This window comes from Salvia miltiorrhiza, chromosome 7 (assembly GCF_028751815.1).
Source record: "Salvia miltiorrhiza cultivar Shanhuang (shh) chromosome 7, IMPLAD_Smil_shh, whole genome shotgun sequence".
NCBI classification, from domain to species: domain Eukaryota; kingdom Viridiplantae; phylum Streptophyta; class Magnoliopsida; order Lamiales; family Lamiaceae; genus Salvia; species Salvia miltiorrhiza.
This window is the reverse complement of record NC_080393.1, coordinates 2348682-2364703: the sequence shown is the minus strand read 5'-3', so window position 1 is coordinate 2364703 and position 16022 is coordinate 2348682. Positions and strand designations below refer to the sequence as shown.

At 37.3% G+C, this 16022-nt stretch overlaps 2 protein-coding genes across 6 annotated transcripts; both read right to left on the bottom strand.

The window, feature by feature from the left end:
* Positions 1 to 1284: 1284 nt before the first annotated feature.
* LOC130991549 (choline transporter protein 1) lies at positions 1285 to 6946 on the bottom strand. Of its 2 annotated transcripts, XM_057915829.1 has the most exons (10): positions 6292 to 6946; positions 5405 to 5763; positions 5113 to 5258; positions 4591 to 4774; positions 3763 to 3836; positions 3446 to 3559; positions 2306 to 2662; positions 1943 to 2203; positions 1649 to 1876; positions 1285 to 1563 (listed from the first exon to the last, which is right to left on the bottom strand). In XM_057915829.1, exons 1-10 carry the CDS (start codon positions 6489 to 6491, stop codon positions 1378 to 1380), a joined length of 2109 nt encoding a protein of 702 aa, XP_057771812.1. In that variant the 5' UTR covers positions 6492 to 6946; the 3' UTR covers positions 1285 to 1377. The 2 variants fall into 2 exon arrangements, with proteins under 2 accessions (XP_057771812.1, XP_057771811.1); XM_057915828.1 differs by having other exon boundaries at positions 1285 to 1876; positions 6292 to 6926.
* A 1420-nt stretch (positions 6947 to 8366) lies between these two features.
* LOC130991547 (dual specificity protein phosphatase 1-like) lies at positions 8367 to 11618 on the bottom strand. Of its 4 annotated transcripts, none has more exons than XM_057915824.1 (6): positions 11423 to 11618; positions 10428 to 10578; positions 10223 to 10358; positions 9835 to 9955; positions 8772 to 8917; positions 8367 to 8697 (listed from the first exon to the last, which is right to left on the bottom strand). In XM_057915824.1, the coding sequence occupies exons 2-6, from the start codon at positions 10527 to 10529 to the stop codon at positions 8639 to 8641; spliced, it is 564 nt and encodes a 187-aa protein (XP_057771807.1). In that variant the 5' UTR covers positions 10530 to 10578; positions 11423 to 11618; the 3' UTR covers positions 8367 to 8638. The 4 variants fall into 4 exon arrangements, with proteins under 4 accessions (XP_057771807.1, XP_057771810.1, XP_057771808.1 ...); XM_057915827.1 differs by having other exon boundaries at positions 11309 to 11439; XM_057915825.1 differs by lacking the exon at positions 11423 to 11618 and adding an exon at positions 11088 to 11286.
* Between the last annotated feature and the right edge of the window lie 4404 nt (positions 11619 to 16022).

The window sequence follows — 16022 nt, the reverse complement described above, 5'->3', positions numbered from 1 at the left end:
GTACGCGTGAGATAAAATAAAGAAGGGTATAGGAAAGGGGAAGTGATTAATCTATGCATGTTTAGTCATGAAGGATGGGTGCTCTTCATGCATGCCACGCTCCACATCTCATTTCTTTGCTACATACATTTTCCTTCTACTATTTTCTCATCCTCTTGGGGCCCACCACTTGCATGAGAGAGAGAGAGAGAGAGAGAGAGAGAGAGAGAGAGAGAGAGAGAGAGAGAGAGAGGGAGAGACTATAGTTATTAATTGTTCAACTCTTAATCAACACTCCTACATGTCAAGCTATATTGGAATTCATATTTGAGGTAGATGAGGTGTAGTATAAGGGGTAAAAGTTGAGGCATTAAAAGAGTATATATACTCTTTATAGTGAAGAGGTTTTTGGTTTGATTTCTATCTAACTATAGATTAATTGTGGTTTCATTTTATTAATTTGCATACTAATTTGACTGCTGGTCGAGTTTTAAAATTCTAATATGCATCTTATATTTAAAAAATAAAAAGGGAATTATCATCCGTGTGTTTGCTTTGAGATATAAAGAAGACATAAGCTTCATTTACCATCTTGTACACTGTTTACTTTGATGTAAAAAAGTTCCAAGTAAATGACATAAAAATTTGGACAGTACTTTTGTATTCAAGGGAGGGTATTATGATTTTATATTACCTTATAAGAAGTGGAAAAGTATATTCTCATTTAAAACAAACAAGATATAAAATAATGTAATCCTCGTATTAAGTGATAAATTTATACCTCACTATCCCGCGAAAATTAACCGTACTAAGTATAGATAGAATATGTGATACATTGGTAATTACATAAAAGCTGAAATAAAAGCCATCGACATATTTGTACTTTAAATAACCATTTGTTAGCACTTGGTGTCTCACTTATGCTTCACTTTCATATTTCTATTAGTTTTTTATATTTTTCACTTCAATATTCATTTTCTTGTATATAAGTTTAATTTTATAATTATTAATTATGACATATAATTATTTTTAGCATTTAATCTAAATTTTCACTTAATAATTGATTATTGTGGGTGATTATTCCTTACAACATAATCTCTTAAGATTAAATTTTTGGAAATAATCCAAAAAATAGCTCCAAAATTAATTTGATGAGCAAAAACCCAAAATTAATCAAAGTTCAATATTTTACAAGCTATTAACCCTTAAATGAACCTATTTAAAAATTATTCATTCATTCAGTTGGAGCTATAAATAGCTCCAACTGCACACAAACCTTAAAAGATGGCTCTTTTGAATCAGAACTTGGCATATTTGTTAGGTATATATATCAAGAGTTTTGCATTAGAAAAGCAAGTGCCATTGTGAAACATACAACAGGGAGTGATCCAAAATGACTCATTGTGTGAGTCTTTGCATCTCATTTTGATCATTGAGAGTTTCAATAAGCAATGGAGGAGCATACTGAGCAGTCCCTTGGTGTTCGTCCGAGTCCTGACAGAACGAAAGGATTATCGTGTCGATGGACATCTCCACCACCCCGAAGAAGAGCGTCGCAACTATGTAGCCGAACCCCCAGCAAACCTGCGTAACCAACTCCATCACTCGCGTTTCTATAATCCACAGAGAGAGATAGCGAGCGTTTGTGTGTGTGTGTGTGTTCGCGTACCAGTACAGGAAACAGAGGGGACGTGATCTTGTTGTGTGCGGATTTGTATCTGTGCGTGTCCAGCATTAGAAACGCGAAGAGCGCGCTGGCAAGGCTGACGCAGAGCTTCCCGAGGAAGAGGATCACGTCTCCTATCACGTTCACTTTCCCGATCCGAAGCACGTTGCTCATTATCAGCTCCGTTGCAATCTCGGAGGCCTTGACGAAACCTTTCCCTGTTATTGCAATCTGGAGAAGTGGAACATATGAGGGAGCTGTGATTTTTAACAAAATAAACAACTGATTCAACTTTACCATGATGTAGGCGTTGCGGTTCACGGATTTGATGATGCATCCGATGAGCCTCAGGCAGCCTTGCGAAGTCTGATACGTCACCTTCCCGATCCAGCTCCCGGGCATGGGATTAACATGCTTAAGTCTACGACGAAGAGCTTCGAGTATAAAACGCATTGATTCAACGGAAGACACAATTAGAGAACCGAGAGCAACTGATCCTAGGCTGTAGCGTAGAAGCCGCTTCATTGAAGAAAAAACAGGAAGGAAAGGGACCTCAGGCTGCACACACAGAGGAAAGGAATGTTCATCATGAGAAAATGTAAACAAATATTCATCTTTCGACACAGACCTTAGGAATTAAAGTTTCTTCGTGTGTCTTACCGATGTTTCTCCTCGAGCCCAATAGTATGAAGCAACCGAACCAGCAATCACAGTCGATGAGCATGCCTTAAAAAATTGGGTGGCCCAATAGCCACCAAATAGGTGGAAAAGGATTGCAGCAGTAATATGAGAAGTGTAATGAATGCTATAGCCGCAGCAACTATTACAGCTCAGCCGCTTTTCTTTGAGATTGTAAGCACAGCAGTTAGCACCGCAATCATTTTGCTGCACGCTTCCGGAACTAAAAAGATGAAGGGCAGCCGACAACCAGAACATGAAGAAAATAGCTAGCATGGCATATGGTATAACTGGGAAAATTATCAATGCCTGGACTTCTCCGATGACCTTAGCAGCAACCTGAATTTACAGTTGAACAAATTAGGACGATAAGATCTGATAAGCAAGTAAGAAGGCGGTATATGTACAGTAACTACATCATAGGCCAAACATCGGGGAGCTCATTATTTAAGAGGCTAAACAATTATACCCTCAGATTGTATAAACTATAAAGAATAATTAGCTGAGGTTTAGGCACTGCACAACAAAATGAACAAATCAATTAAGCCTTGTAAGACTTAAAAAGAGAACATCGTCATAGTCCATTTCTTGCAGCGAATCAAGATCCACCAAATATAAGAAAAGATGGTAGCATGTTTTAGTGATAAAAAAGGCGATGAATCTTTGCTTGTCCTGCCAATTTCTTAAACTTCTTTTCAAATCAATTGTTCTATGATCTGACGAAATGTGACAGAACGACAAGCAACTCAAGCCTCTTTCTGAATCGAAGGTTTCACGTATTAAAAGAAGACTATCAGTTTAGCTCTGCAATTCACATTTGCATTGCTATATTTCAGTCTTTTTCAGACAAGTCTCTACATGGGCCCAAGCACGATGTAGCGAGTATTTGTGGTCTAGGTTTAGGTATGGTGTCTTTCAGTAGACAAACAACCGCAAATATTCTAACAAAAGGGAATTTAGAAAGCTCTAGTAGTAGACTAAACATAACTTTTTCAACAATAATTCCATCAGTTCTAAAGTTTCAAAATTCTTAGCTGGATAATCCCCCCCCCCCCAACACACACACACACACACACACCAACCGGCACCAAAGACTAAGTCTCAGAAGTTCACGTAACTTGCCTTCAAGACAGATGTTGCCATAAGAATACGGCGGACTATAGCAATGGAGGAGAGAAAAGCAACAATCATCAAAATGGTCATGAAAACAGCAGCTGCATGGAGATGATTCAACTCCTGAAAAAAAACACACATACACACGCATGAGAATATTGATGTAATGATTAAAATAACAGATTGAGCCAAGTAATGAAGAAACGGAGATTCAAAATCGGCAGGAAAGAATCTTGCTGTGAAGGTTTGAAGGGATTTTGCAGAATGCCGAAACTCCAACTTAGAGTCTAAACTTTACGTAAGAGCATCAGGAGTGTAAGTCCTACCCTTGCTGACACACGATAATATGGGTCGTGCTCACCAATGATAGGGGAGATGGCATCACTTCCAATCCATCCAGCTGAAGATCAATAGAACAAGCACCAAAAGTAAATCATTTTATGCAAAAATTATCGAAGTAGTTTTTAACTCAACCAGGAAGGAAAAACACATGAGCCAACATATATGTTATTTCCAAATTGTAACTTGTAACTTGGTAAGCAAAAGATGCTAGTCATCACCAAGGCAGAAGATAATATTAAACAGTAAACAACACACTCAGAAATGTTAAGCCTTCTTGTAACTGGTTGTATAAACAATATAAAATCCAGAAGACTAAGTGATTTCGTTGGTCTTGGCCCTATATGAAAATGAAAGCTAGGAAAATGTACATGAACTTTTAACAATAGTATTTCAGCACATTGTAATCTTGGTATTGTTTTTTATTATTCTCTCATAAGTCATAAGTATTATATGAAAACCAAGAAGGCTAGTTTGAAGACATTTAGGGCTTTTTCCAACTACATTCAGGGTGGTAGAATTTCAGTGATAGATTCTAAATCTAGTTGGGTACAACTTAACAAGTATGTCTAGTCCTGAAATAAATGATTGTTTTAAGCAATTAATTACATAGAAGATGTCCAAGTTGTATCTTATTGAGAAGTTATTATAGCAAACTATCTTTTCCTAGGTACAGCCTTACCTAATCAAACATAACTGGAAAATACCAGATCTAATTAATCAAATATATGAGTCAGGAAAAGTTGAAACAGAAATTTTCTTTCTCAACTTCTAGTAAGCCCCTTCAAAGCAGTGTTAAGAGATAGTATCCAAACCTTTCAAATAGTAAAACATTGTCACAGATACCATGAGGACATTGAAAACGACGACAGTGATCCATGGCATCCCAGCAACGAAATGACGGATCATTAAAAGCCATATGATTGATAAGAACAGTGGCAGAAATCCTCCGCAGACAAGCAGTACGGGCCAAGATTTCCCGACATCAGCCACATATCTCTGCAGATGGACAGAGTAGCCATATTTTGTAAGTAGAACTAGAAAATGAAACAGCAGTGGCACAACCAATAAAATCCATACAAGTCCAAATCTTTACAGAATGTTAAGTGCCCATCAATCTTGAAACCATGAAGTTTCATACACACATGAAGGGAGTAATTAGAATAAGCAATGTGAAAATTGTGTTAAAGAGAACAAATCATGAAGCAAGATTCCTACATTGTCACGAATGTTCCAACTCCAAGCAGGAGTGAAATGGAGATGGACTATTGTCCAGTGATTTAAATTCAGGCTCACAGTTTTGGCAGGCCACATGATAGTGCAAAAATTCATCTAACCTTTAGTACTGATGACCGAGAGTTAATTGATTTGTGGATAGCTCGGTCAATGGCGATATCCTCTATAATTTTCACTCCATTCATCTGCTCCCAGTGATTCAAAGATACATTTGATGCACGTGCAATGAACTGGCAGGTCCAGAAGACTGACAACGGAAGTAGACGACTAGTATTTTAAAATAAAATTTTACATAATGAAACTAAGAAAAACTATACTAAAACGTTATTATCAAAAAACAAAAGAAATCAACTAGTAGCCTCAAGCAAATGGTCAATAATTGTAGAAATTTACCATTGACGCTAGGAAATATAACGGGATAGCAGGGACCCTGCAGCTGAAGAGAAGTGTTCCTAAGTTCAGGAGTCAAGTCCGCAAAATAATCATAATTTCTATCAATCCAATCATCCAATGAGATACGGATATCTCCCTCAGGATAATCACAGACCCAATTGAGGGAGTCTTCGGATGGGATAGGACAGTCCATCAAGCAAATACTCCGAGCATTGGAGAGCTCAAATTTGCTGTCCTTCACACCACTTTGGTAAACCTGATTGGGATTTAACCAATATCTGAGTTCCACTTCACGCAGATCCCGATCACCATGTCTATCGCCACAAACATTCCCTTTATAGTCCAGCCCGTAGTTTAGCCTGCCACACCACAATATACCAACAAAAGGAATGGAAATCAATGCATACAAACGTAAGGAACTACAACATACAAGCAAGCAGAAAAACTATAAAATGATAGTGTTATGTTCTAACACAAAAAACAACTTCTTTTTTCTTCTTAAGGTCTTTGGTTCCAAATAGTGGTTAAATTCTGATGATGTAAGTCAGAAGGCGCACAAATTGGAACAATTCAAAAAGGAGAAACATCACATTTCCGGGGCAATCCAAATTTTGAAAAGCTCAAGATACAATTTTTCGAAAACAATCCAGTGTTTGTAAAACACGAAACACGAAATGCCAATAGATTTGTCTCCAGCATCCCCAAAATGAGGATTCAAACACACACGCAAACACAAAGAAAGATTGAAGTAATACAGCAATCATACCATGAAACTCTCCAAATGTAAAGATAGCATTTTTCGAGTAATAATGACTAAAGAAATAGATCAGGATTACACAAAGGTAATGAGAATGGCAAGAAAAGCAAGACGCTTTTGAATGAATTACCTCAATGGGTTTCCTTGGTTGAAAGCAAAGCTGGAGTTAACAATCATTGCAATCCAAAAGGCAATGAATATGACAAGAAACACCAAATCTCTGCATTTCCTGTTGTGTTTGATGATATCATTGTTTCCATTCCCCATTCCACCATTAGCATCACTCGATGATGGATACTTCCCTATCACTGGTCCCAGCGGCCCTCTCATAGCTCTTCGATTTCCCTCGATGAGAATTTTGGATTTTGGGATTCTTACTTACACATACCAGCAAACCAGCACTACTAAGATTTTCGACAGCACACACACTAACAAAATAAATCTAAAACAAAAGAGAATCCCTTTTGTGTTCCCTTTTGACAGAGTCGACCGTAGTTGCTTGGTCGAGAATGGGAGCCGGTTTGAAGCAGGGGTTTGTTGTGGTTTCTGAGCTAGAAGATGAGTGTTGGTTTCAGAGGTTTTTGTCGAATCTGGGTTTGGAAATGTGGGGTTTCGTGAAATCAAGCGACGGTGGATGTGGCGGCGGTGGCGGCGGAAGTGGAGAAGGAAGAGAAGAGTGAGTGAAGGGTTCTGCGAGATTTGGGAGCAGAGAGGGATGGGAAGGAGAGTGTGAAAGGGACGACAGTGCGGGAATATCTTTTCCTTGCTAATTTATGGATTATTATTAATTAATGATTTAAAATCACTAAAAAGCAGCTTTTGAAATTAATTATAATCCTTGTTGTTTTGTCCCTTTCACACTCTCCTTTCTTTGCTTTCTTTTATGTTGTCCACTTCCTTCTTACATACTGAAAATATTTGAGAATTTTCCAGTTTATCTTCTTCCCATTTATGACGGCATAATTATTTTTTTAGTTTATCTTATTTATAATGTTAATTTCTAAAACAAAAATAATTAAAGTCGTTAACTCTTTTTAATTATCGTGCCCAACTTATTTTACACTCTAAGTGAGAAGTATAAAATAACGTAAATACTTAGTAGGCAATGTACATTTTAAATTATTCACAAAATACTTTTAATAGTTTATCGATCTACATAGAACATGACTTAGAAGGTTAATAGGTCTCATTCTCAATAAACCGAGCATACAATATAATCTAAGCTTAATAGGTCTCAAAATACGATGCTACCAAATCTTAATTCATTATATCTGAATTTTCAAAATTTAATTAGAAATCTTGGAAATTAGTTTCTTTTGGCTAAAAGCACCAACAATAAACTTGTTCGTTTTTTCTTTCGAAAAATAGACTTGATCATAAAAATTGATTATCATAAATACTTTTATTAGAAAAGGCATAACTTTACAATATTACTTAATAAACTCTTTCTACGCCATAATTATATCATGTATTCATACTTCAAATGTACACATAGAAATGTGTACTGTGATGCAATTTTTAAATTTATTTATTTATTTATATGATTTATTTATAAAATGTTTATTATGCAATTTCATGAATTGTCGAGAGCAAACAATATTAGCCGAATTACTTTAAATAATGCAAATGAAAAGGTGTCAGCTTTCATCTAACTAAAGGCCTCAAGTCACTTTCAACTAGTTTCTATCAACCAAGCCAATTTCTTTTTCATTAACCCAGCCCAAAATTTGAGCCCAATTCAAACCCTTCTCATTTATCTCCTTTCTCACCTTTTTTTAATTAATTAATTTATTTATAAACTAATGGTATTAAATAAAAAAATTTAAAGACATCGCCACAGTGAATTCGAAACGAACACATTTTACTTTAAGCATTAACCACTTACCGCTTGACTAACACACGCATACTTCGATTGGTAACTAAGACTATAAAGAAATTTGGATATGATGGAATAGAGTGGTTAATACTTTAAGTTAAAGATCTCGAATTTGAGTCCACCGTGACGTTCCCTTTAAAAATTTATGTTTATCCAATCAAAAAAGAAAGAGATTCTTAGTTTGTAACAACCCCATTTTGATATACTAATATCTTTATCATATGAGCAAACCAAGTTATGCCCCATGTAATTTTATTTCCAAATAAGAGAATGCAACCTATCATTTTCATTTCAACAGCAATAACACACCCAAAAAGAAAATAAAATACAGATATAAGAAGAGAGCAGCATCTGTTGGCAATTTCATTTGAAATAAGTAGTGCAAGATTCAGCTATTGTGAAATCTAAAAACATGCATAATTCATGTGGAAAAAACATCAGAAGTAGTTAATTGTGTTTCCCTTATTTACTCCAAAGAGAGAAATGAATGAACCTTGATGCCTATAGTTTGCCACAATGCTTCTGAAAATGAGAGACAACAAGGAGAGAAAAAAACGCTTCTGTATATGTACATCGGTAGCCATATCTCGTTGAATGATAACTATACAGAGCTGCCCGATTCTTCAGGTTCGTGTGCTGCTGCATCCTTGTTTCTTGCATCTGTCCAAAATTTTCATCAACAAACGGAAATAATGGAAAGAAACTGAGATTCTGAACGAGAGAGAGGGGAGCACCTTGAAGAAATTTTGCGTACTCTTGGAGTTGTGAGATGAATCCCCGGTTGGGACAGATCGTTGGTCTTTTCATCCTCACATACCCCAGAGCGTCAGATAAGCTCATACCGCGTTTAAACATGAGATAAGCAACAACAACGGTAACACTGCATTGTACATCAATAAATCCAAAGAGATGATTTCCTTCCTGTTTATCTAAAGAGATAGTAATATTTTAAGCCTAATAGTAGCATAGTTTTTCTTTCTAAATTATAATATCTTAGTTTTAGTTTGAACATGTTTCAGCTAATCACACAGTTACTGAAATTAAAAATAAATGTGCCTGCTTCATCTTGTCAAAATGAAACAGTTAAGTCCTATTTTGAATTTGATCCCCAAAGCAAGCATGATCACATTCCAAAATTAGTTGAGAAACAACATATTTGGAATACATAAAAAAATAGTAGTACTTATTCTTATGGAGAAGCAAATATTTGCCTACGTAGCTGGTCCTAACAAGATTTATATGTGGATACTGCATTGGAGGTTTAATTTTCTTGAAAGATATTCAAGAGAGCCTAAAGCAAGTCACCATGTATAGTTCCATGATTATGTTTGACAATGCCATGGTTTAGAATAATCTGTATCACAGAGAGAATATCAAAATTTTCTGTAGATCTATAACTAGGGTCTGCCTTAGCAAGCACAAGTAACACATTTAAACAACTGTAGCAGCTCACAAAGATTTTTTCTTAAAATGGAGATGAGATTATCCCAAGGTGTTTTGTGATAAAGTGGAACACGTAAAGTTCTTCTGCCACAGCCATTATATAGTAAACAAATTTGTCATATGTAATTAACAACGTTGCTTATTTTGGCCCTTTCAGGAATTTATATTAGTTTTTTGGTTATGATTGAGTGCACATGAAATGGATCTTCACAAGTAAATGATTATTTAGTTTCATTTCAGAGAAATGAACATATTAAAGCAATTTGCCTTTCAAATTTCAAACTCCAAATCCACATTAATACATCAGCTCATATATTAAAACACACTTCTGTCGGCTAGGTATCGAAAAGATACCTCCGGGATCGTCCAGCAAAGCAGTGAACTAGCACGCCACCTCCTGACGCCCTAGCTTCATCTATAAATGCAAAGCACTCGTCGAAGTACTGAGATAGTTTAACATCTTCTCTGTCAGGCACTGTTTCAAAGCAAAGATAACATTTTGATTAACTACTTGAGTTGAATACATTATATGCAAGAATCTGAGCATTGATCGAACGTTCAAACAATAAAAAATGAAGTCCAAGTCCCTTGAAAGAAAAGTGCAAAATCAACTCAGATTTCTTTCCAATATGATACCAAATCCACAGATTCATAATCACACAGAAGAATAATGACACAAATGATTTCAAAATAAACCTTGCACTGAAAAATGAAAAGTGCAAAATCAACTCGGAAACCCTGCCTTCAATAATTTTGTACACAAAATCGTTAGGATGAGAAGGGGTCAGTGTATGGGCAACAGTCAATACGTGTGTGACGTTCAACGCTTTCAAAGCAGTCCTATTATTGGCAGCTCCAAGAGAGCCTAAGAAAAGGCCCTGCACGGAAGAAGAAAGATCAGACTACTTGGGAACAAAATGTCAGCAAAAAAACTCAGACGTCAATACCTCTTCAATCAGGCAAGGAATGTTGTCGTCTTTGAGAATTTTCGAAACTTGGATGACTTTCAATAGTGCTGCTATACGTTCCTTAAATGCTGCACCATTCATTGCCAATGTGTAAATTTCTGCACTACTTTTGTTGTCTTCCGAGATGAACCTGTGTTGCATTAGAGCTTAAAGATGATATCCTTCTACACACCCTATTACACAATTGTCCACTCCTTATTCCTCCGGTTTCAAATTTCAATCAGAAAAGGCCCTATCTCATTACAGAACATAGTTCCAACAAAATAGATGACAACATCATAGACTTCTTCCTTTAGGGGGCGTTTACTTTGGAGGATTAGCCTTGCTAGATAAAAATAAGAAAGATAATCCCTTGTTTACTTTGATGAATTGAAGCTTTCGGATATCCCAAGGCCCTTGATTATTTCTATCATTTAACCTAATTTTGCTTGATTCCTATCGCATTTAATAAAAATACTCAATCATGCAAAGTAAACGCCCCTTACGGTAAACATCTCAATCCTCTACAGAAGAACCCTTTTATCAATAATGGCATTTCAAATTCACAAGTGTTGGACTTTATGATGGAATGGCAATTTAACAAAGCCAGTGCTTAAGAAATTGAACAATGCCACAATAAAAGGTGTGATGAGAGCTTGCCTTTTGAATGCATTGTAAAATCCACCATCACAAAATAAGCAAGCAGTTTTATCACTTCATATAAACAGCTCAATTAATTAGCCAATGGTGTCTACGAGAAAACATTGTTGCGCATATCAAAGGAAGGAAATTCATACACTTCTTCACATTCTCGGAAACCACGAATATCCACACACACACACACAGAGAAAACCCTACTGTTAATCAAGATTAAATCTGACCTTAAAAGTGAAAGGGCCAATCAAAAAGAAGGAATTTTTAAGTCAATAGTTGTAAGAAACAAGAACAATTCCAATCACTGACGCAATGATAGGAGTTGAGAGCGGATCACGTACCCTAGGACGAAAGGAATAATGGGAATTTCGTATGAGAAACAGATGCCTTCCTTCTTTCCTTCCTCTATGGGAGAGAGAGAGAGAGAGAGAGAGATTCCGCAGTAGTGAAGCAGTAGTTTTCGGTTCAGATTCTTCTGGTCAGTCTAAAGTTGGGCCTTGCGCCAAAAATTGCATTTATTTTTATTAAATATAGTTTCGAATGTTTGAGACAATTATTAGGTCCCACAATTCAATTTATTTTTTTCCAATTTTTTTATTTTCTTTTCTTTTTTGAGTGATTATTATTGTGATTGGTCTTGTTTCTTGCTTTATTTAATGAAAAATGGCAATTGAATCACGAATTGTATGATTTGTATCTCAATTTTGTAATGTCGATGTGATTTGAGAAGTTGGCAATTGAATACTTAATATAGTTTTTACTTTTATTTTTTTGTCATGCGAAATTAAAGATGGTCTGGAACTGATCTAATTAACCTTTGATTGTTGTGTGATTGCCATAAATAATGACCGGATTCAATGATACAAATAATAATTAATTAATTATTAATTGTCAACTTACAAACCTGAGTTTAATTAATATGTACTCACTTTTAGGTGCCGTAAATTTGATTTGATGTTAGATTTGTAATAAGCTAAATAAGATAAAATATAATCTTCTTCATTATATGTGAGATTATTATTTTTATGATTTCCTTTCTTTTTCTCGAAGATGCTGCAATCATTACTTCAGGAGCCAATATGGTAGAAGAGTATCAATTTATCCATAAATACCTATATCTACTGGTGTTTTTGGTTATTTGATTATGGGTGGTTCTATTTATAGCTCCATAGTTTTATATAATAAAATATTTATAACTATTAATGTAGATAGTAGCCGAGTAAAATAGAAGTTATGAATATAATTATCCTTTTAATTGAAGTATTTGATTCCTCAAAAGCCCAAGCCCATACGCAAATAAAGGCTATTTGACAAACTATTAAAGCTCTCTGAAAAGATCGATGGGCCATAACTGGGCCTATCGGATTTTTCCCAAATATCGACCCTTTTTGAGCTAGCCCAAAAAACAATTGGGCCAAAAATAATGCATAATCTCGTAAATTTTTCGGGTCGGGCCGGACTGGTCCGGTTCTATAAAACTAGTGTGGAATTCTAATTTCCAATAATGGTTTTATCTGAAAACTTTAAAAATAGAAAAAGAAAATGACAGCAGATATGAAACAATTCCGAGGCGCCGATTCACAGATTTATACATGTTTGACTTTTCAAATCTAATCTAATCCAATTCAATTCCCCTCATCCGATTAAAATTTCAAACGTTGACTATTGATATCAACGGCTGTTGTGGCCCCACAAATCTCTCTAAATTTACGTAGTTTACTTTTTTTTTTTTTTTTTAATATCCTTATGTAGATATGTTTTTGGTCTTCTTCTATGAAATTCATTGAATAAGAGATTTTATAGCATGTCACTATCATATCTAGTTCAATAGTCGTGACTGACTTTTTTATCCAGCTCACACATATATACTGGTGTACGGTTAGTCCAATTTTTTTTTTCCTTTTTTAGATTTGAAATCTATTTTCTTTATTACAGAAAATCTTAGAAATGTTAATTGAGTTTGACGGTTTATTAACATTTTGGTTGTTACTCATCACCAAACCCGCCGCCCCGTCGCACCGGTTCGACCACGCCTTGCAAGGAAGTAGCAGCTGCTTCCGCCGACCTTAAAACGCAGCGACCCAACCTCCCGGAAGATAGTTCGAGTGAGGCGACTTGGCGAGAGTCTCTCTCGGCCAGCCACCGATCTCTCTCGGCCAGCCAGCCACCGATCTCAACGTCTCCCAGCCAGCCACCGATCTCAACGCCGGTAGTCTCTCTCGGCCAAGATCTGATTGGCTTCTTCCCAAACCTCCCTCGGTCAATTCCTCCCAGTATATCGTCGTGCCGTTTTCAGATTCAGAGCAGGTCCGATTCAGAGCAGGCAGTCGTCACTTCTCTTTAAAGCTAAGTTGTAGTCTCTTCTCTACTATGAAAATGGCGAATGGTTTGGAGTTTGGAGTTTGGGTTTGCACTGATTTGTCTTAGCAAAACACGAATAGAGTTCTCATACATACTGTAATTGGTGGTTGCAATGGTTTTCTGTTATGAAACTGATCATGATTGGATATGAATGCTTACTGGAATGGATATTTGAGATAGTTGAATACCTTGAATGTTTTCGATCTGACCAGTGGCTGTTGGAGTTGAAATAATTGTGGAGTAACTTGAAGTTGTTTGGTTAAGAGTTCTTTTTCCTTGTCCATTGACTGGAGAGCATGAGTCGTGAGGAGGTTTGGAGGGTGGTGAGGAGAAGGGGGCACGAGAGGACCGGAGCAGAACGTAATGTGGTGTATCAACGGAGCAATAACTTTCATAGGCAGCGGAAGACTTGGAGGAGTGGAACTGGGGTTAAACCTCTTTCGAGATCCCAGATAGTCACCTTCTTCTTTAACAACATCCCCGAAGATTGCAGCTTTGATTTCTTGAAAAGGAAGTTTGGTGCCATTCGCGTTCCGACTGACATTTTCTGTCCCAAAAAGAGAGATAAAAAAGGGAAGCCTTTCGGCTTTGTCCGATTCGAAGGTGTCGAGGACACGGAAGGTCTGCTTGAACAATTGAATCAACTTTGGATTGGAAGCTACAAAATTAGGGTTTTTAAACCAAGGTTTGAGAGGGTGGTGAAGGATGAAGAAAAAATGAGGTTCGACATAAAAAGAGATATTGGAAAGAAAACAGACTGCTTCAATTTTTTGGATTCTGCAAAGAAGAAGCCGGGAGTTTCTTTTAAAGAAGTTCTCACTGGAGTCTCTGAAGGAGAACCCTGCACAAGAGAAAAGCTACAATTCAAAACTTCGGAGGAGGATTCTAAGTGGCTTGAAGGAACATTCACAGGTTTCATCAAAGATGATTTCTCCTGGGATGAAATAAAAGAAGAAATCAACAGTGAATGTGCCGGGAAATTGAAAGTTTCGACGATCGGGGGAAGTTTGGTGCTCATCAGAAGTATTTGCGATCTGTCAACACAAGAAGTTCTCAAGGAGTTGGATGAATGGAGCGACTTCTGGTTTCTTTGGAAGAGAAAATGGAACTTCGTTGATGTGCACCAGCAGCGAGCTATTTGGACTAGATGGATTGGAATCCCGCTTCATGCATGGAACTCTCGTTTCTTTGATTCGGTGACGGCAAACTTTGGCCGGGTATTGAAAATTCACGAACTGACGAAGGAAAGAGAGAAATTGGACGAAGCTTTGATCCAAATCTCTACAGGTCTCAAATCCATTGAGCAAGTATTTGAGTGCTGCATTGATGGAGCTAGTTTCACACTTCGCATTGAAGAAATTCAGGATAACCCTCTCTCGTCCTTGATCGAAGAACCGGATTTAGATGAGTCAGAATCTGAATTGGAATCGGATTCAGGATGGTCGGACGGAGCGGAGTCCATGGATCCGGCTATTGCTACCATCGGAATGATGGACGACATCGGTGTGGGAGATGGAGACGTTTCGGTTCTCCAAGAATTGAACTCTTCGATTCCTTCGCAAGAAGTTTCGGTTTTTCAAGAATTGAACTCTTCGATTCTTTCGCAACAAATCATTGCAGACACCTCAGTCGAGGTTACAAATCATGAGGAGACAACGTTGGGAGGCTCGAAAATGCTTTTGAATGTGGTTGTTGCCGAAGGTTTAGGCCAGTCTTCTTGCAGGCCCGAGCAGGAGGATAGTCTCCTTTGGGCCGAAAACTCAAAGGACCAAGACAAAAGCCCAAGTGGAAACTTATTGGAGTCCCCTTGTCGTCCTGTCGAAAACTATTGTGAGGTACCTTTTTCCTTGCTCACGGTTCCTGCCGTGAGAGAAAAGGAATCCATTCTTGTACAAGGGGGATTTGACGATCTGGAAGATAACAGTGAGAGTCTCGACGTGAATGTTATTGTAGAAGAAAACAAACATGCTGAGGAAGTGGCTAGGACCGAAAACAATGATTCTTTGGGTTCCCAAGCAGGGGAAGAGAGGATGCCTTCCAACAACAAAAGGGTTGATCCCCGATGCACAAATGGAAAAAAAGGTAAAGGGAAAAAGAAGAATAAAGCGAGGGAGAAGGAGAATTGGGGGCGTTTCATCTCTGAAATAGAACCACTAAATGGGAGAGGGGAGGAGGTCGCAGGTGAGGAATACGCTGGGGAGATTCAAAAAGGGTTGCTTTCGACAAAGGAGGGGGGAATTTCAGGTCAGAAAATCTGGGACTTTGGGAAGAAGTTAGGGCTTTCAAGTCAGACTGAAGAAGAGGTGATTGTCCGCCAAATCGAGATGCAAGGTAACTTCATTTCCTTCGATAATGCTGGGTGTCAGATGAATTGTCCATGAATTTACTGTCATACAACATTAGGGGCTTGGGGAGCATTGCGAAACAACGAGATGTTTTTGAACTTGTAAGAGGGCATAAGATTGACATTTGTTGTTTACAAGAGACAAAAATGGAGACTTTTAGTGATGTTTTTTGTAATTCTTGGTGGGGGTTTAATAACACAGATAAGGCAATCAGGAACTCTGAGGGGAGAGCTGG